At 49.9% G+C, this 20,601-nt stretch overlaps 5 protein-coding genes across 5 annotated transcripts; 4 read left to right on the top strand and 1 right to left on the bottom strand.

The window, feature by feature from the left end:
- Positions 1 to 586: 586 nt before the first annotated feature.
- Positions 587 to 5,357, top strand: RhiXN_03758 (Tyrosine-protein phosphatase; the record flags this gene model as incomplete). Its single annotated transcript, XM_043323575.1, has 8 exons — positions 587 to 1,208; positions 1,273 to 1,937; positions 1,992 to 2,059; positions 2,934 to 3,186; positions 3,242 to 3,334; positions 3,389 to 3,932; positions 3,983 to 4,131; positions 4,182 to 5,357. 8 exons carry the CDS (start codon positions 587 to 589, stop codon positions 5,355 to 5,357), a joined length of 3,570 nt encoding a protein of 1,189 aa, XP_043175994.1.
- Positions 5,358 to 5,862: 505 nt separating this feature from the next.
- RhiXN_03757 (ribosomal protein L13) lies at positions 5,863 to 6,501 on the bottom strand (the record flags this gene model as incomplete). Its single annotated transcript, XM_043323574.1, has 4 exons — positions 5,863 to 6,024; positions 6,075 to 6,217; positions 6,268 to 6,412; positions 6,481 to 6,501. The coding sequence occupies 4 exons, from the start codon at positions 6,499 to 6,501 to the stop codon at positions 5,863 to 5,865; spliced, it is 471 nt and encodes a 156-aa protein (XP_043175993.1).
- Positions 6,502 to 8,516: 2,015 nt separating this feature from the next.
- Positions 8,517 to 9,529, top strand: RhiXN_03756 (uncharacterized protein; the record flags this gene model as incomplete). Its single annotated transcript, XM_043323573.1, has 3 exons — positions 8,517 to 8,792; positions 8,839 to 9,363; positions 9,422 to 9,529. 3 exons carry the CDS (start codon positions 8,517 to 8,519, stop codon positions 9,527 to 9,529), a joined length of 909 nt encoding a protein of 302 aa, XP_043175992.1.
- A 4,269-nt stretch (positions 9,530 to 13,798) lies between these two features.
- RhiXN_03755 (IncA domain-containing protein) lies at positions 13,799 to 17,498 on the top strand (the record flags this gene model as incomplete). The annotated part of the gene is made up of 8 exons (XM_043323572.1): positions 13,799 to 13,962; positions 14,109 to 14,446; positions 14,543 to 15,056; positions 15,213 to 15,919; positions 15,975 to 16,241; positions 16,304 to 16,327; positions 16,388 to 16,619; positions 16,673 to 17,498. The coding sequence occupies 8 exons, from the start codon at positions 13,799 to 13,801 to the stop codon at positions 17,496 to 17,498; spliced, it is 3,072 nt and encodes a 1,023-aa protein (XP_043175991.1).
- Positions 17,499 to 17,944: 446 nt separating this feature from the next.
- RhiXN_03754 (uncharacterized protein) lies at positions 17,945 to 20,587 on the top strand (the record flags this gene model as incomplete). Its single annotated transcript, XM_043323571.1, has 11 exons — positions 17,945 to 18,100; positions 18,158 to 18,222; positions 18,433 to 18,627; positions 18,687 to 18,759; positions 18,810 to 18,820; positions 19,173 to 19,561; positions 19,621 to 19,751; positions 19,803 to 19,963; positions 20,025 to 20,044; positions 20,076 to 20,212; positions 20,270 to 20,587. The coding sequence occupies 11 exons, from the start codon at positions 17,945 to 17,947 to the stop codon at positions 20,585 to 20,587; spliced, it is 1,656 nt and encodes a 551-aa protein (XP_043175990.1).
- Between the last annotated feature and the right edge of the window lie 14 nt (positions 20,588 to 20,601).

Below are 20,601 nucleotides of genomic sequence, written 5' to 3'. Positions count from 1 at the left end.
GGCATTAGCATCGTGTTTAAACCAATCTCAAGTCAATACACTCCGCCAGCGAAAGTGTAGCATGTGGAATGAACGTGTACGGTACCCGGCACAATCTTTTTAACTGATACTGGCATTGTCTAAAATTAGTTGTAGTTTTATCAGCGGTGATAACACACTCAAAATGAGGTTCGATATCGCTCCGTTTACGTACAAATGTTTAGCCATAGAGAAGGTCCAAGTACTCAGGAAACACGCTTGACATCCAACCACTTGAAGTATTAAGGACATTGGTCAAAGCCGGCGACAACAGAGGCTGATTCTTGGACCACACTGCCTCTTAATTTACGTAGGACCTGGCGTCTTTCTTCTTTGCCACCCAACAGACATTGTTCGTCCCAAAATGGACCATTTCTAAACAATGCCAAACACAATCCGACCACCGCCTCAACACAGTGGCTGCCTCTATAAAAATGCCACCTGGCGGGGCTTGAAAGTTATCTCTATATTCGATTCCTTCACTTTGAGATTACTTAGTCCGAGCTCGAGTACGCATCAACCGACATTTATTGATTCGTCTGAAATAAAATATTCCTTTGCTGGTCTGATGTCTTGGCTTAACGAACCACACCTCCAACGGGGTATCATATGCGATTATATTACCGATTCTCCCGAAGATTATGAGACCGAACGGCTCGCTGAGCCATTTGGTTCTCCGTACGATTCTACAGTACCTCGTGCTACCGGCCGAGTACCAGCCACCGATGATGATGTCATTTACGCGCCAAAGGCTAATCCAGTTCAACGACCAAATTCTGGTACGGCCGCACCCGGTCCGAACGCGCAAGAATACCATCAAGGCTACCTCGCCCAGCAATTTACTCCCCACTGTCCGGCCGTTGCGCAAGTTGGTTTGATAGGGGCTCCATCCAGCAGTCTCGGTGCTCGATCCGCATATAACCAGCCTTCTATCGAGGAACCGCCGACGCATTCACTGCGCTTGCCGGAACGTTCAACCCTGGATGTCTCGAATCCAGCATGTGACCATCCCCAGCCATCTGGTCCCAGTCCGAATTTGCATGTTCCGCGTGTGCCAACGGTCGAGGAGCTCTTGGAAGGAGTGCACGTACCTACTTGGGAACAGCTCGACGATGCTTCCCGACAGATCAAGGAACTGTATGCGCTAAGGGCGCTCCTCGACCCACAAGGTCACCAGCGCCGAACACATGGTGAGGGGAAGGAAAATTTGTATAGAAGTGGTGCTAACCATATGCCCCCTTCCCCCGTCCTAAGTTATGGTCCTGCCGAATATTCCTAGCGAGGACCATCGCATCTGGGGTGGACCGGTTCCGCTCGTCTCGGGAAATTCTACAGTTGAAGATGCCATGAACGGTTGGGATTCCCTTGGCGATTTGAATCAGGATCGTCACTCGGTCCATTCTTACGAAAGCCGATCTCCCGGAGCATCTAGGGCTTGCTCCCTCTATACCACTGAGCACGGGTGCTGGACACCAACAAGTGTGCTGGACGAACTTGCCATTGAACTGGATTTCGGCGACAGCGACCAGGATCCCGAATATGCAAACGGGCCTGAAGACGAAGATGTTCAGCATCAACCAAGCTTGGGTGAAGTACCACTTGAAGAGCTTATAAACGCCTGGGACCGGGTAGACAGCATAATGATCGAACTACGAGTCCGTTCTAGTGTATTTGTATTCCCGGACGAGCTCGATTTTATCCCTCCCTACGGTTCAGACGACGGGCCGCTGTTGGACCGACGATCGTTTAGAAACGTATGGTTTGTTAGGCACTGGGAGTTCTTGTACCGCTTGCTCAATGAGCTGATGGACATCGAGTCTATGTCGGATAGGATGACGGCTGCGATTCGGCGAGCGAAAGTAGAGGTGAATTGTGAGCTAGACCGAGTGGAGGAATTCGCTACGAAACTTTGGGAGCAGGTTCGTTTTCTTTACTAGAGGGGCTCGGATACGGAGATTCATTGAAGTGTGTAGGAATGTCAGAAGATCGAGGAAATGAGGCTTTGGCAAGATGCTTTTTCGAGCGAGTACAGCAGTGACGAGTCATTTTGAGGCGCTCAGAACGACTTGTTTAGACACTTGTATCGACGTGCTCATAACTGTATGAATGGATGAATTTCACAATAATAATCGAGACTGGAACATTACTTGTACATACCTTGTCGAGCTTTTAGTCCTTTTTTCACTTCTGTGTATATGTGAAACATGATCTAATGACCAAGTACGATAACCAATCACACAAGCGTAAACAACACTTGGAACCTCGATGGAAACGGTAGTTCAAGAGTGGTATTGATCGGCAGGTACCACAGGTACGGGGATTGGCCAAACGGATTGCCCATCAGGACACCCGATGCCGACCGATCATCTTTTTCCACGATCAAAATTGCCGAATGCCTTGTAAAGGAAGGTGGGAGGCTAAAGTGGGCTATGTCATGCGGGGTTACTACGAGAACGAAAAGGTAAATGACAAACCCCCATGAAATTCATCGATTTTGGAAAAAATTACTACGAGATCGTGTTTTCAAATAGGAATGAGGAAAGAAAACGTGCAGGGGGCGTGGTCAAGGATTGATCAAGTTTGGGTGGGCACAAGTTCGCCACAGAAGCGACGAGGTGAAAAGTTCATGTTATGCTATCTGTATACTGAAGCGGCTGGAGTGTTGGACTGAATTTAGAATTATTTGTGTGTAGCGAACAAAGAGGGGAATGGTGGGTCGTGTGATATAAGCCTGGGATTGTTGAAATTGTGCATGTTTGGCCGGCACGTGTGGATCAAGCGCGTGTGGGTGGATTGGAAGACCCCCCTTGACCACCACAGCCAAGATGGCTCCCGTCTGCGAGCCGCTCTGTCGCTTCTCTGATAGGCATGTAAATCCATAATTGTTGTAATTATATTGCTCACGTTCACACTAGACTCTACTGGACATCATTCCCTGCGCCAGCTCCAAGCCCTGACCAACTCAACCGTCCTGAGCAGCCAGCTCCAACCCTAAGAACCAAGTCGCGAGCTGCTGGACCTACCCCTGTTTCTCCCGAAGAAAATCACCTATATTATTATTTTTGTATCGATGATCGCCTGCTCTATCTCTCTTTCTTTGAAGACTGGGGTCCTCTCAACCTGGCACAGGTTTATCGCGCCTGTATCCTCATCCACGAATTGCTCCAGGTGCGTTCGCATACAATTGGCATACATATTTCCTCTCAACCTTGTTTATCTATAGGATGCCAATTTAAAGCGGCATCGCATTGTATTGTATTCGTCCAGTGACCCACGTCGCCGGGCCAATTCCGCTCTTCTCATGGCACTTTACTGCGTGCGTTTGTCATATCCAAGTGATGAGCATTGCTTGATACAATGTCCACTCTAGATGATTGTTCAGCGAAGAACACCATGGGAGGTATTCTACCCCATTGCCGAAGTCGAGTTCATGCCTTTCCGAGACGCTGGCCGCGGCCGCTCCGACTTCCATCTTGGGATACAGGATTGTCTTTGGGGCGTATGGAAGGCTCAGCACAACCATCTCCTTGACATGAACGAATTTTCTGTGGACGAGTACGAGTATTACGAAAAGGTTGACAACGGCGACTGGAATTGGATTACCCCAGGTTTCATCGCGTTCGCCAGTCCAGTTGATTCCGTCTGGATTAGGCAGCAAAAAGAGGGAAAGACCAAAGGCGGAGCTTCGGCCTTGCAGCGCAAACTTCCAACCCCGTTCATGAATGTCTTGGAATACTTTTCCGAACGCAACGTAAAACTGGTTGTCAGGTTGAATAATGAACTTTACGACAAGGCCGTCTTTGAGGAACGCGGTATTGAGCATTTGGACCTCTACTTTGATGATGGCACGAACCCAGCGGATGATATAACGCGAACTTTCATAGCTAAATCAGATGCTATCATAGAAGCGGGCGGTAAGTCGCTTGTTCTTCTGGCGCTTCACCTCATGCTGAAACTGTTTCAGGTGCTATTGCCGTACACTGCAAAGCAGGTCTTGGTCGAACGGGCACATTGATAGGCGCATACCTGATATACAAGTATGGTTTTACTGCCAGCGAGGCTATTGGCTTTATGCGTATTGTTCGTCCCGGGAGTGTAGTCGGGCCTCAGCAGGTACGAGCCGAATTCTACTACAAAAAGTCGGTACTAATTACTTCCAACAGCAATTTATGTACATGAAGCAGCTTGAATGGGCGAAATGGGCGGCTATCGATGAAATGCGTCGAGCAGAAGCACAGCGTACAGACGTCCTTACGCCTCGCACCCCACCAGAAGAGATCCAGCCAATGACTACAGGCTCCACCAATGGTACCTCTGCCTCGCCCGTTCGTTCTGGACAAAGCATCGCCCCGTCTTCACCACGTGCAGCCACACCCCCTGGCCTCATGTCTTCTCCAGTTATTAATGGCAGCGCGGTGCCCGTCACACCCCACAAGGCTCGTCCGACCACACCTATCAAAACGGACGCGCCGGTTCTACAACCACGGAAGACTCCTGCGGCAAAGCGCGCAGCCGATGGAGACGAGGAAGTCGAGGACGAAGGTGACCAATTGGGTGTTCTGGGCGTTGGATTTAGGCGGGTTAGTGGGAAGCGCGAAGCCGGTGGAGATGCTGCCAGTGCCTCACGATCAGAAGGAGGCTCGCGTGCGAAGCGTGACGGTGGCGTAGGGAGCAGCAAGTCCGACTCAGGGGGAACTCGTGTGCCCGCTGGTGCCATGTCAGTAGATCGCGGCAAATCAGCCGGTGTGGGTATTAGTCGTGCGACTCGAAGCTCTACGCGTATGGTAGCCAAGCGGGCAGCAGAGATTGAGGCATCGATAGCTTCTGCAACCACTCCTCCGCCCGCGCCCAAGCCGCGATTAATATCACATGCGACCACAGCCAACGGAAAGCCCGATGGGACCAGTCGGGTTGCTCAAGCTACTACAGCATTGAGGAATGCGGCTGCGCGCGGTCACGGGGCATCTAGTTCCGTATCTAGCGTACCCGGTAACACAAGACGTCCAGCAGCACCTCCCGGATCACCACAGCTGCCCAAGTACAACACACGCTCAAAGCTCCCGCTTCCAAACGCTGGCCCGCTTGGTCCTGCGGGTAATGCTGGGCTTAAAGTGCCCCAAAAGCGTGCGTATGTATTGACTCCACCGCCTCCCCTGCCAGTACCCGAGAAGGGCAAGAAGCCAGAAGAGGATAAAGAGAAGGAGGACGAAGACCCAGAATGGACGCATGGAGAAGGAGCGAATGCTGTGGTGGTGCCGGGATCGAAACTTGAGCGCCCGAACTTGCGAAGTGTACGGAGACGAAGGAGTAGCTTTAGCGCAGCGGACATCGTCACTTGATCTCCGAGAGTTTGGCCGTACATGGGGTGTTTTCTATCTTATCGTTTGCCGTTTGGGACCAAGACCGTCTAGTGCGGCGGAGGTACTATCTGCTGTGTGGTTATTGTGTGTATTATGTTTCGAAGGAGGGGTTGGTGAGACCTAGGTCTTCACGATTGTACCTCTCGTTTACTTGTCCAACATCACTTTATTATCTTTCTTTTTTGCCGTACATTCTTTTCTTTTTCTTTTCTCTTCCTTTTGCTTGCGCTTTTTGTTGCTATCCATCATCCACTACCGCTCTCTTGATCTGGAGAAAAGACATCTATATTCGTCCAAATAGCAAGGGGGCGTAATGCCATGTGCTCGTGGAAACTTCTTGTCTGTCTTTCTTGGGTGATTTTTCCTATGCATGTACGTACCTCAGCTTCGTGCAATTATTTATTCTCATTTGGTCATCAGGGTTAAGTGGTTGAGAACGCTATCCATTGGGTGAAACTTGTCAAGCACAATAGTGGTCGAACAGTCAGGAAGAGACCTGAGTCAAACCCTTCTGAGGGACCTCCCAGTTCTTCTTTATGTTTGCTTGTAGAGGGTTCTCAGGTCCTTCAAATATCCTTAATCGCTCCAACCGCCTATCTCGTAACCTGTTCTTGGGGAGCATCCCCGAGACAGCCTGACGAATGATCTGCGTCCTCATGAGATCCGCGACTCTGCCCATAACTCCAATAAACTCACCTCATCCGGTTTTCGTTCCATCATGGTTTTGTACTTGATCTCCTTTAGACCTCCAGGGTACATTGTATGATGTCGATAGACGATCTGGTCGGCCTTGCGTCCAGTGACAATAACTTTGCGCGCATTCGTTACGCAGACATAGTCTCCGCAATCGGCTAGATTTCAGATCTTAAGCATGCAAAAGTGAAATAACCCAACCCTATTTGATACTTGCCTCCTTTATCGAATATCGGCTTATGCTTTCCCATAAGCACAATCGCAATTCGTTGAGCAAGTTTTCCGAGGACCCGGTTGCTAGCATCCACATGGTGCCATGTTCGCGCGTAAGCCAGCGCCGTCTATAAATTTAGAATAAGATCTTCCTATGTATGTTTTGGTTGCATATAATCATGATGAACGTACGTACGGGACCAATACGTTGAGACATGGTCGGAAATTAGAGCACAAGTCCAAGTCAAAGTAGCCAGGTCACGTGGAATCCGCTCTGGCGCTTAAACCCCGGTTCTTGCCACGATCTCTGGTTAAGTTCGGGCGTGCTAAACATGCTTTGACATGAGGAGCAGATTAAAAAGAACTCCTGGATCTGAATCCTGGGAGTGAACACGCGGATACATGCGAAATCGGCTTGTTCGGTGTAATGTGCCCGCAAGCAGCTGGCTTGACGAGCACCGCCAACCCGCCGGCAGACCCAGATGAAGTCGCGGCTTGCACGAGATTTTTACATACGTGGGCAACGAAATGAGGTAATTATTACAGGTGGCTGGATGGTCTGGTACATACAAGAATACAATTCACACGCATAGGGTGCAGGGTCATACTGAAAGTGATAGAGTGATAAGAGCGCATACGTCTAAAACGCAAAACCCAAAGCACTAAGAAGACATACAATTGTGAGCCCCGATCTTTAATCTCAAGCTTCGTTCAGATGACAGACAAGATTCAACCAATCAGATACATTTATTCATATTTTATCCATCTGCCTTGAGGCTGCCTCGAGGTATCGAGGTGCCGATTTTGTCTATAGGAGCTCCGTTGATTTACTCCATCACAAACTTCTAGAGATGAAAATGGTACCTATGAAGTTTCTCCTTGACTGTGTAACAGCTCGGTCGAGTGAGCTACTATGAGGGCAATCTTCCTATACGAACCCGGCTCTCTTGGTCCGAATTCCTACGAACAAGTGAAGACGATGATAGAGTAAAGCTTTCGTTTCGGCGGACGCCTATATTTCGAGGACTAAGAGACAATCTTGATCTACTACCGCTGTTATGATTGTTGGGGTAACCCAATACCCTTGGGCGTGTGTCGGCGACCATCTCCCAATCGTCTGAAAGTGAATCGGTAGAAAAGGTACCAGAGTCATCTCTGGGTAGCTCTTTGTCAACTTTCCGGCTGAACAAACGCAAGTAACGTTGTTCTCGAGGTGGCGCATTTGTTTCGGGCTTTTCAGCAAGTTTTCGCTTCTTGGGAAGAACACGGTTTACAAGTCTCCGAAAGCGTGAGCTGGACGTTTGGGATTCCATAGTACAGTAAAATATACTATCGGTCGTTAAGAGTAGGGGTGTGTGGGGTGTAGCGCTGGCTAGTCGATTAACGGTCCGTGAAAGCCTTATGAGCCTGGAAAGTATACACGTGTTGGTCCTGCACGATTAGCATGCATGGCCGACTCGTGGCATGCGATCTCCAATCTATTCGACTTTCAAAGAAAATGATCGGCGTAGCGTTCGTTTCCTGATATACAAATGAAATATTGTGTAGAGTGCTATGGTGAACTGTGGCGGATTGTTTGACCGCCGAGGTGGTGGTAATGTAACCCATATGTGGTGAGAATCTTTACGTATAATTTTAAGTTTACAGATGAGGATTTCCGACTACAGTAGCATAACCAACATAAATTGAACTGTGATGTGTAAATACAGCGGCCAAACGTCAAGCTCATTCCCCCTCACCTGAAGATGATTACGTCGGTTGCGTGCTGCAAGGCACTGGAGATCGGTATCCACAAAGTCTATCATGATGGAGGACGGAGTCAAATTCAAAATTCTGAATTGTCCTCACAACGACCCCGGAGTGATATCTGAAGTTCCTTGGGGCTTGTAAATCTATCGGTGCCTGCAGCCTACGTATATACAATGAATATCCAACGAGGCAATCTGTATTACACGTGATAAAAGCGTTTTGATCACTATGCTACATGTAATACACAAGTGTTTTGATCATCTTCACGACTCAATAGGATCATTCGATAAGTATTGAGGCATAAATTCGCAGGATCCCCCCTTACCAGTATTGGTTTACTCTCCGTAACCAAATCAGCACAAAAGTCTTTCTACACACGGAGTACAACACATTCAATAACGACAACTACATCACTACCCCTAAAAATAAAAGCTCCCACGGCGGCCGGGCTATCGCGACATTCAAGCTGGCCCATACCCAAAGATGGTCCTAACTAGCTCCACTCGTATGGCCACCAACCCAGGTCTGGCTTCTCCTCAGCTGAGCGATGCTGGAAGTACCAAGTCAACCGGGTCGAATCGATCTACCAGGTCCGCTGGTTCGACTGGATCCACCAGGTCCGTCCGAATCGCCGAAGACAAGGGGCCAATAGGTCCAGGACAGTATACCGCAGGCGCTGAGGAGGCTGGCCCAAAGAAAGTCCTCAAGCGCTCGTCTGACGCTCCTCCTTCGGTGTCAACGACTCAGTACCAGCAGCTGGTGCCGCCATCCAGGGTATCTTGTTGACCTTCTGACGTCTATCAAGAGGTTCAAGTGTCCCAAAGACCTTGACTTCACACTCGAGTATGAAGATGTTCTGATGATCGAGTGCACCCAAAACAACCAGTCATTCGTCGACCAGGTCAAGCTGCTAAACCGTCTTCGAGTCGCACTGCTCAGAGCTCCAACCCACCAGAACGACGAGCTAATCGACATGCACGAGAAGGTCACTATGTCTGTCAACCGAGCCATCCTGAAGATGCGCCATCAGCAGCTCACATGCTATCTTGACTTCATTGGCAGCTTGTTCGTCTGCTATATCGAGTCGTTTACATACCCTTCTCGACTTGACTTCTGTCTGGACGTCAGCGACCCATGGCACCTGCCGCAAAGTCAGAGCAACATGCCGTTCATCATTCAGTTCGACAGGATGTATGTGATCCGAATGCGGCTGACTGTGTTCGCAAAGCACGATGATGGCCAGTTCACTGAGAGGCTTGCGCAGATGGAAAGGAGAGTAACGCAGGTGATTGATGATATGATGAGCTACCAGGCCGAGCTACGAGAAAGGGTGAGTGAGGTATAAGACTATATAGTAGAGCCGAAAGCTGATAGCTGGGTTGTGTCAGTATATCTATGAGCACAGGCACTCTAGCATGAGCCGAAGGAGGCCGAATGGACGAAGGGGGCACGAGCCGCCACCCCCGTACTCGGCGACTCCCTCACGAAGGGGATAGGCTGGGTGGGGAGGGGGGGTGGAAGAAGCAGGTAGGCTGGACCGCTAGGATCGGTATGGCTGTGTGGCATGAGGGTAGGGTATCATATTTATATCTAAGAATAAATGAGGTATAAGTGTTTTGGGAAGGTCACTCATTCGACTTTCCCAGCTTAGGAGTTTGAGGTTGGTTTCAGTCTTGCTTACTTGTATATTTCGATTGTCACACGCATCGACTCCTCAGCTTGTGTCCACCACTAGCTGAGCATCCATGTCTTTCTTTTCTGCGTTTTAGGATTGCCTCGTTGTCACTCGGTACTCAGTACAACAATCAATTATAATGGGTTATTATGATATTTAGTATAGCGCAAGTTTGTTCCGGATATATGCCATATTCCGGGCTCTCTAGCTTTATGATACTCGCATATAGTAGTTGTTAAACGACACGATCAAGACCGACACGTGATTGAACCATGCATGCGTCGCATGTGAACATTTTAACCAATGCTATCATACAATCGTAATCGTGGCGCTTCAGAGCTGGCTCGTGTTGCACAAACTTCAATTGTGTGGGCGACCGTATTTATACCCGATAAATCAAAGTTGTAAACTAGCCTTCTTATGTCCCACTTACAATGGCAAAGTCACATAAAGTACAGATTGAGATGCAGACCTGCCCATCTAGTCTGCTTTTTCAAAGGGCAAAACAGGTCTCAAGATTGAGCTTGGGTTTCGTATTCAACAGCCACTTGACACGGATAAATACATGTGCACTGAGTTTGTTAAAACCCTTCGGCAGTTACTCTCACCATGCGATCTAACAGAAAGGAGGCTTATATCTTGAGTGCTTTGAGGTGGTCGATGAACGTAGCATTTAGCATATACGTAGATTCGAAACCCATTGGACGGGCTTTTTGGATCAGTCATGCTTCTTATTACTCTATGTCGAAGTAGAAGCGGCATTCACCAACATGCTGTAATATTATGTAGGCACAGAAAAGCATATACACAGTTAAGCATAAATCGCACGCGACTTGAAATACATATACGAATACATGGCAGGGATTCATATATAGCATAATAAAAAAAAGTTCTAATTGTCCCAAATCAAACAGAAAAACCCTGAGTCTCTGAACACTTGAAGTTCCAACTGAAAAAAAGGAAAAGAAAAAGTAGATGATGCATACAATCTACAACACACGTTCCTTCACGGTTCGGCGAACCAGATAATCTCCGGAAGGTCTCTTTGGGGTATTTTGAGGCTGTGTACCACCCTGTCGAGCCTCCATAAACAGACGACGGGCGAAGTTTTCGGTGGGCGAAGGTGGGGTCCAGTTCTCGTTTTCTTGAATAAATTTGTCCAGATTGAACGACTTCCTGGGTCTTGGTATCGGGCTGGAAAGTTTGTCGGCATGATTGGGGTGGCGGGAAGGCGGGTTTCATGGACACGGGGAGGATAACTGTTCCTCTCGTGAAGACGACAGCTGGCATCGCTTTGGTTCTGCGGAGCTACTGTATGCCAGTAAGACATATGATAAGCCGTTCTTGTGCCCTTGGGGTTAGCGCTGTGGCTCTCGCAAACAACCGCTTTATCCTCCTTGAGAGTTTGGTGCCCCTTTGAGCTTTGGCTGGTTCTGAATTCGAACCAGCCAGGGCGCTCCTGCTAATCCGTTGCAGAAGGGATTTTGATCCGGAATGACTCATAGGGCTGAACCAATTAAGATATGAAAAAACTGAGTTTCTTTGGTCGACGTCGGGGTGCAGTAGGTACCAACTATCAACATCGTACGTGTTATTTAGTAGGCGCTCAACATGCGGTGCTATATACACGTGCATAGGATTGACATTACATGCACGTGCCGAATATTACGAATGACGTCTGCCGAGGATTTTCGTGATGTATCGGAATACGGCTGGTATGCTCGTTTTGATGTAGTGCCAATCGTCAATCGATGGGCAATCCATAGGTATGTATGCGTTAATTTGTTGAATCTTCTCCCCAATAACTGTCTTGTCGTTTAAATCTTGGAGGAGACCCAGGTTAAATATGAAGCCATTCAATCGGCGCATATTGAGAAGTTTAGGTTCATGACTTGTAGAGGTAGGACAGGAGAGCTGCGTATTGTGAATTTAAGGCAAGCTGATATTATTCAAGGTCTATATAGCAGCCGAGGTAGAGATCACTTACTAGTGATGCGCAATACTTTTTTTTTCCAGTTGAGTTGGAACAAAACCCGATGTTCGAGAGCTGCAATTGGGAATCTCAACCATCCAAAACTATATATAAAATTGTTTACCTTGAGTCGCCCGTGCGCGTAGTAGACGTACGGATGCGTAGATAGCTTCAGAGGGCAAATGTGATTATCAATGTAACATTTGAATGATTTACATGAATCCGGAACGACGTGATAAGTGAAGGGACAATCAAGTCATTTAGCCCTATTTCTGAACTTGAACGATTGATTATAGAGGATTAAAAATGATTAATATTGATTTTGGGACCGGCATAATTACTTTAATAGAATTTATAAAACAATTAGGTCAATGAAGTTTCCGTGCGAGCTGTAAAAGTAGACTAGCGACACGGTTAGCAAGTTCAAGGACGCATAACTTCACCCTCGTCAGAATCTTATCCCAAATGGCAGACTATATATAAGGTTAGAGGGCTTACGCAATACACAAATGACATTATTGGCTTTGTTAGCCACCACAAATGAAATTTGCTAAACTACTGCGAATAACAATAAAGGAAAAGCTGTGAAGATGGTTCGTGCACTCTACATGCAGCACAGATAATTTTACAAATACTACGAACAAATACAACAGTGATGTTATAAAGTTACAATAAAGAAAAGTCCAATAAGAGACCTTGGTGAGAAAAAGTGATCCAATTTCAACCCGGAACGAAAAGGAAATACCCAGTAAGAGAAATGCATACACTCTTAAACCACATGTTCACCCTTGAGAGAACGACGAATAAGATAATCGCCGGATGACTGACTCAAGCTCTTTCGGGGTTTCAGATTAGACGCCTGTTGAGCTTCCCGCAGTAATCGACGGGCAAGAACTTCCCTAGGCGAAGGTGGAGCCCAACTCTCGTTTTCCCGAATAAACTTGTCTAGATTAAAGGACTCCTTTGGAGACAAGTCGCTAGTAGTATTTGTTTGAATCGAGAGCTTGCCAACGCGGTTGCGACGAGGCATAGGCTAGAATAAGCTCATATGAGTATACTATCAAGCCGGTGGTTCAACTTTGTGATCGCCTGCAGCTGGAGGGCCACAATCGATGCGATGCGGGACTTGCTTGGACTCACCGCGTGGCAAGATGACGTATGGTGTGTCCCCCCTGTGCTTTGAAGAGCAGTAGTGTCATAAGCGATTGCCTTGGGTAAGTGAGAGGTACTGTATTCTGGGGGATTCTTTCCGGCTGTGGCGCTAGGCTGAGAGCCTTCTCAATGATCCGCTGGATGAACGATTTAGATCTAGAGCGACTCATTTTCACTAGGATTAAAGATATAATTAAAGGATGGCGAGGTTTTTTGTTTGTATCAGGGAAGAGGATTAACAGACACCCTCGGAGAGATCTTCAAGTCGAGTATATATGGCGAACGACCTTGGGGAGGTGAGGGTGCATGCTGAGGGTAGTCCATGAAACGGAGTCATGTTTATCGTCCCTTGCCTACCTCCTAGTCTCCTCCCCCGTTGTGATGTGCACGCGTCACTTTCCTTTAGAAGTGTGATATCCCAAGGAGCGATGGGTACTGAGATATGGGGGGATAGTCTGCCTCGTGTCCAGGGGCAGGACGGGTAAATCCATCTGGAGCCCAACCGACCTGGCGGCAAAATTGCGAGATTTCACAGGCATTCGAGAACTTGGCAGAGAGAGGGGGTTGTGTGATTTAAATCGTTGCTCTAGAACTACCGGCAGAGCTGGAGCCTGGGAAATGCTCAACTTTATCTAGAGATCCCGTGTGTTGGCTCTGTTTCTGTTGTGACCAAGTTCGAGGGTCATGGGGGCCGAAAATTTCACAAGTGTAGACAGGATTTATTTGCTCGAAACTATCTATCTTGATATAGTCGATTTTATCGCGCATATATCCATATTTCGTGAGCAATATAACCTTAGATGGCGATTCGAATGTCCATCCTTATACCAATCAGAGGGGATGGAAGCCCGAGCTGGTTTGATAAATGCAGCAAGTATGTACCAAGCTTGGATTCGAATGCCCGTTTGGTCCCGACGGCCGTATCGCAGATCTCGGTCTACCCCTATTCCCCCGCGGTCTATCAGAATGAAAGAGGATGCCCGCTTAGGCACCAAGGAACCGCCACCTTATATGGGGGAGGGCAGCGGAGTTCTGGTGATGATATTCAGAACAGGCATGGTGGAAGCACACGTGGGTGGATGGTCACGTGGGGCGCCGCATGTTCGCATTCTCCTTTTGGGGGAGAACCAGTACGTATCGTCACGGCCGTGTTTTTCAGTCTCTCTTTTGTTACTCGAGGATTAATTCTTAATTGACGAGCTCTGTGGGTTGGTGCACCTTTTGGCTTGCACTCCCTCGCTCTCCCATCTGGGTTGTCTCTTGTATTACTCCACAGCCACACTGCCCCTATTTTCGATTCCTCTTGGACGACATTTACGAACTGCACGACGATGCTCGGACCTCCGACGTCACCCATAGCGCGACCGCGACCTCCGAGCCAAAGTCGAAGATCGTCTGGAATGTCGGCTCCCAACACACCGGCTCGGCTGAGGACCCAGTCGCACACACCCGCACGCACCCACAGATCCCTGCTTTCCCCGACTGATGCCGAACTTGCCCCTCCGCCATATTCAAAGGAGAACACACAGCAACGCCCAAACCCCCGACACTCGCTGACCGAGATAGACGATATGCTCAATGTTGCTGGCAGTGTTGTACGTAATAGAGAACGAGGTAAGCGTAGCTGGGATATTTAACATTCTATCTGTGTCATCACCATTGCAACGTGCACCACCAATACCCGTGCCCATGTGTTGAACATTTCTCCAGTCCCTGTGATTGATAATCTTTTGTTCATTGCGCTCATCACAACGTGCATTGTAGAATTGGATGCCGCCGCTCTAGCCTCGCGCTCATTGCTAGAGGAGAACAAGCTTATGTTCGCCAAGCGGGAGGCTCTCCTCGCACGACTCCCCATCAGCAACCGGAACTCACTTTCCTCTACTCCTCCGCCCGAGCGCCAACACTCGAATCGCTCCTCAAGTTGGTCCACGTGCTCAGACGAATCCGACAACGACAATAGTACTGCAACTGCTACGCCTTTTCGGGACATGTCAATTCCTCTTCCCATAGATCCGCTAGAGGCCCATCGGGTCATCACCCCCTCGCACTCGGCCAGCAATTCCATCGATATTAGCGCCGTTGTAGCATCTTCGAGCCCCTTTGAGCCCCCTGCGGCAAGGTTGGCACCCACCCAGGCCGAACGAATTGCCGCCCTCCATGCCGGGCTGGTATCTCCACCCCGTCTCATCCTCCAAGGCCAAGATCGGCATCTTCCAGGCGCGTGAGCGTATCCCCCGCTGCTGTGAGTCACCTCCAAGATGCCAACGCGGCTCTGCTCGCCCGAGTACAAGAACTTGAAGACGCGACGCCAAGGCTCAAAGCGAAGGTGCTGCTCGAATGAGGCGGCTGCAGCTGAAGCCGAGAGTCTTCGTGCCAGGCTAGGTGAAGCCGAAAAAGCAAATGAAGGTCTGCGAACAGAAGCCGAAAAGGAAAAGGAAAAGCAGCGGGTCAGGGCGCAGAGCGCTGGTCCAAGACCGAGTAGGCGGGAAAAGAGTATCGAGGAGAAGGAGGAGGGCGTAAAGGATTTTGCGCCCAGTGCGACATGGAGACCCGAATTCAGGTCGTTGAGGGGAGGGAGCGTCAGGCCTGCGGTGCCTGCGAGATCAGCTACTACATCAAGTACAGTTTCTCGTGGACCACGAGCAGGCGGAGGTCCCGTACGAGCGCAAACGAGCATCGGTGCACCTACGCCGGCCTCTACTCCTGTGCGAGCAGGACGTGCGCAATCGAGCCTTAGCCCTCCGCCGACTCGCAATTCGCCCACATCGCCCTTGAGGCATGCTCCGATTCGGCCATCGGGCCTTAGACACCAGCGGTCCAACTCGTTTGCAGGGCTGGGCAAATCCTTCCAGGCTTCATTGGAAGAGGCGAGGCGAGCAGTGGCTACGATCGAAGAGGGGGCAACGGACGCCGAGACTGGTGGAACGAGTCCAAAGGCAGGCGTGAACCCCAAACTGGCGAGCAAGCCAAGCTCGACGCGATCGGGTGCAGCTGCCGTCATGTTCCCTACTTTTAGCGACGAAGAAGTAAAGATGGATGCAGAACAAGGGCAGGATATGTCCCCCTCGGCCACACGGGTGCTCGGTAGGTGTTTTGTCCTTGTACTCTCGAGGATGTTTATTGAAATCGATTGGGTAAGCTCAAGAGTTGGTCGCAAAGATCAACGAGCTGCGGGCAACAAACGAAGAGGTTCAACAGCAGCGAGATAACCTCAAGCAGATGCTGGAAACTGCCCAAGCCGAAGCCGACGATCTCAAACGAGTGTGCGAACGACTCGAGCACGAGGTCGAAGTCGAGCGGAGCGGAAGCGGTGGAGGAAGCGACGGCGAGACTCGCGCGCCTCGACCCGAACGACCCGGACTTCAACTGAACATCCCGCCTCTCGAGGTTGGCGAGCCAGAGCCTCGTGGGCCGGTAGCGTGAGAGGCAGAAAGAAGGGTGGAGGTGGGGCATTGTTGGACCTGGCAGCCGAGCTGGGGGCCGAACTGCAAGGTTCGTCGAAGATACCGTCGGCTATGCATATGACGGTTGGTTTGACTTGGCATCGAACAGACGATAAGAACGCGACGGACGCTGCTCCTGCTGTTCCTGCTGCTGTGGACCTGGCCTCGGAGCTCATGAACGCTTCCATGACCATGTCTAAGCCGTCTACCCCTACCAGCACGGTCTTTGGAATAGCGCCTCGGAGCCGCAGACCATCGATATCCGTTAAACCTCCAGCATCTACCAAACGAGCTCTTGGGGGTCGTGGGCTAGCGACTCGAGCGAAAACCAATCCACGTCGGTGCGCAAATCGCTCTCAAGCGTGGTGTTTAATGGCGGGAAAGCGTTACCCAGTCCTGTCTCGTCGCCCACTGCGGCCGATGCGCCCGTGACTCCTGCCAAGAATAAAGAGGAGGCCGAAGAAGAGTTCCTCACTCCACGTACCGAATTTGTAACCCCGCTCATGACGCCTATGAACGTTACGATCCATCAGCAAGAGGTTTACTTGACTCCTGCTTCCACTCTAAGGGTTCCCGGAGGATTAAGCGCGCTCGCCGTCGCTTCACCCGTGACCGACGACGAAGACGCCCCGGAGCCTGGTCCTTCAAAGTCCAAGGAGGATGGCACGATGGCCCAGCTGCGCGCAGCATTGGACCCACTATTCAGCGGTGTCATTCAAGGTCAAGGAGGACTTGCCGCTCCCCAGCCGTCGCACGCCATCAGGCGTAAGCAATCCCAGCTACGACTCTTGCTATCAAAGGATGAACCACTCGAGCCGTGGGAGACCAAGATACGAGACTTGTACTCCGAGATCAAGGCTTTCGAGCAAGAGGACCCGGGGATGTCGTCGGCTGGTGAAGATAGCCGGAAGTTCAGTCGTCGCGCACGCGCATTGGGGCGCATGTCTCTCAGAAGACGGGTCACAGGGGCCGAAGACTATGCTTCGGACTATGCAGCCGACGACTCTGAAGTCGGTGATCGTGTAGTCAGTCGACGGCAGGAAGAAGAGCAGAAACGATTGGCCGGGTTCCAGCTCGCGAGGAAGTTTCAGCAAAAGTCGATGAGCACGTTTTTAGAGGTGTTGCTCCTCGTTCAGTTTGCGGTTGTCTTGGTTGTGTTTGTGTATACGGCCGTGCGGCGGGGTCCCAAGGCAGTTTTGGGCAACAAGCGCGTGAGATAGGATGGATGGAAGCTTCTCACCTCTCTCTTTCTCTTTTCATTGTTCCTATTGCGATGCGGTATAGGTGCATTGGATAATGACGATAGTTTTGTGGTTTCTTGTGTCTTTGTTTTGCATATACTTGTTTTGTATCATACCTGCTGTGCACGACCCCTCCCCTCGGTATTTAATGGATGTTAAATGTAGAGTTACCCCGCTCGTCAAGGGTTTGTGAAGGGTGCTGTGGAGCTATGAGTGGTTGATGTATCGTCTGGTCAACGGGTGAAACGTGTTCGAACTAGCGATGTCCAAGGTTGATTGGCTTCCGGGGCTTGAAGCGAGTGTCAAAGTAGAGATAAGGGATCCAATGACACATTTGATATCCGGCGCTTATTGAATTTGATCCCAAATTTTGTTTTGGTTCTCGATTGACCCAGCTTGGGTATACATTACCACAACCCACCCAAATGAGTGCCACCATCCAGGAGCCCAAGTCGATAGGGAACTTTGCCTCTGGTTCCGGTTCAAAACAAAATTATCCTAAAATATTCGTTACGAGGGATCTTCCAAACGAGGACGGGCTGACGGTAACGGTGCAAGATGCGGGTATTCGCTGTATTGCGGTATGTTGTATATGTATATCACATTCTATAGGCAAGTGTGCTTAATTGGTGTCTTAGGCCAATGCGAATGCCAAGGATACCCTGCATCCTTTGCGTCGGGCTCCAAATTCCATTCTGCCGCTGTAACGGTTATTCATTCGGACCAGATGCAGTGTACATATGCCGTAGCGACACGAGAGGGAAAAAGTCGGGGAAGGAAAGATATTGGCAGGTGGTCAAGGCCCGTGAGAGCGTAGGAAAGGCGCCCGAGTATGCACAGCTCAAGGCAAGTCGACTACTTGGTCCATCTATTGGGCTTTTTTTTTTTTACCAGAGCCTAATTATCTTCCCAGTTTGATACCCGAATATCTCGGATACACCCGTGCGCTGTGTTACCCGACAGAGTGCTTGTCGTACATGAACACGGAGGGGTGTCCCTCGTCTCTTCTAATCTCCAAACTACGACTTATCAAACCTCTCAAAGACCGACTGGGAGCGTGTTGGAAAGCTGGGTTTACTCGACTGCCGAATGCGGATGGGTTTCATCGGTACTTGGAGTTGCTGTGGTCCTGATGTTAATCAAAGACGATGAAAAAGTTTGGCTCAGCGCAGTTGCTGTTACTTCGGAAGATACCTTTAATAATGCCGGGCTCGTTGAATTGGAGGGGGTCATCGCGTCGGTGAGCAGGATCGTTTTTGTATCGATCGAATCTGGTTTTTTTTGATGCAGATCAGGGAATTGTGGGTGTAGCTTGCTCGGGAGCAGGATTCCTAAGCGTTCTCCGTGAGTCTATTGTTTCAACGAGCATTCTTTCCGAGCTGACGAGATGTAGAGCGACGGGCGTATGCGAAACATTCGAGATATCGTCGCATCGGTTCCAAGCGTACATTGCTCGCTACGCTTTTACCCAATCCATTGAAGCTTCAGGGTCTAATTACTACTACTAAGGATACTTCTTCCAGCCTCCCTTCAGCGCCTCTTTCGATTCATTCATTAAAAGATTCGATCGTCATAGTGGCCGGAATATCTGTATCTTCCCCAGCCAAACTTGTTCTGCTAATGTGGGAGGCACAATACTCGATCCTCTTGCAGAACGTGTCATGCCCTACCATCCCCCCTTCCCCCTTCTCAGAACGTTACTATCTCGACGCAAGGATCCTCCCAAACACAACTCGTTCTTGCTATTTCCTCACATGTATTGAGCGCCTCGGTAACCCTTCCACGCACGTCAAATATCGCGAATGCATTGGGTGCTGCCCGTTCTTCATCAGAGTGGGTGATCCCTTCTACCATGCTCCAGGACGATACCCGAACAGCACTAGTAAACCGGATCAAACAAGAAGTCCAGGCGGGCCGAACGGCACAAGCAGATGCTGCCTTCTTCCGCTGGGTTGAAAACGAGGCCGAGTTATCTACAGAGGGCGATAGAGCTGGAACGTTGGCCAGTGCGACCAAGGCGGCCGCCAAGATCCCCTTCCCGAGTACGTTTGCGACTGCTCTCATTGACGCTGCGTTCCTCCCGAGACGGAAAAGGAAAAAGACAAGGAAAAGGATGGGCCGATGTTTGCTTCGGGAATTGTGTCGGCACTCATTTGGAGAGGTGCCGCTGGGCAGGGAATGTTGAGGAGGCCTGGTGGGTTGTATGGTGCATTGAGGCAAAATAGGGAATGGGTAAGTTTTATCGTACCGGTCGTTGTCTTCCACCCCTAAAACGACTTTTAGCCAATAATGCTCAGCGCACTTCAACATGTACCGGACATTCCTGAGGACGAGACCGTGGCCACCATTCGAGATCTTCTTATCCCTTTCCACCCCGAGGAATCATCTCCGCCCCGTCTCATGAACACACCTCCACTTCAAAATGCGCTCGCACATGTTCTTGCGTACCCGACGTCCCCAACCCTCTCCGTTTGGCTCTCCGGACGCACCTACGGGATGGCGAAGATCTAGTGCACGTTCTAAAAGTACTGGACGGGTGGCTCAAACGAGGGTTAGACTTTGACGTCTGGGAGCTGGAAGGGCTACAGCCTGAAGGATGGGCTGGAAGTAAGAACGGGAAAAGCGTCGGTGTGAGTGCGGGAACGGGGAAGAAAAAAGTCAAGGGAGCCGGAATGATCCCTGCTCTCGAGCACGTAGGTTTAAATTCAAGGCTGAATGTTTTCTCCCATCTCACATGAAGCATACGCTAGATAATCAACTTTACCCAAGCACTCTTGGACACCCACCTCATCACTCTGCTCCAGCACCGTCCCTCACACGCTCTTCTCCGGTCCCTCTCAGCGACTCTGTCGCCTCTTCCAGCGCACAACGACACGCTGTCTACTCTCACCGCTCCGTTGGCTCAATTTGCAGCCGAGGATGCGCTTGAACGAAAATCAGAGTTGGACTCGTCCAAGGGAGCGCAGACATGGCAGACCAAAGAGGAGTGGCGGAAGCGCCGCAAGGCACGGTTGGCCGCCGAGGCAGTGGCCATTGGGGACTACAGATTTGAAGAACTCGTTTTGTGATTTGATTACTTATT

This window comes from Rhizoctonia solani, chromosome 1, assembly GCF_016906535.1.
Source record: "Rhizoctonia solani chromosome 1, complete sequence".
NCBI classification, from domain to species: Eukaryota; Fungi; Basidiomycota; class Agaricomycetes; order Cantharellales; family Ceratobasidiaceae; genus Rhizoctonia; species Rhizoctonia solani.
Note: the sequence above shows the minus strand (reverse complement) of the source record. Positions and strands in the feature narration are given on the sequence as shown.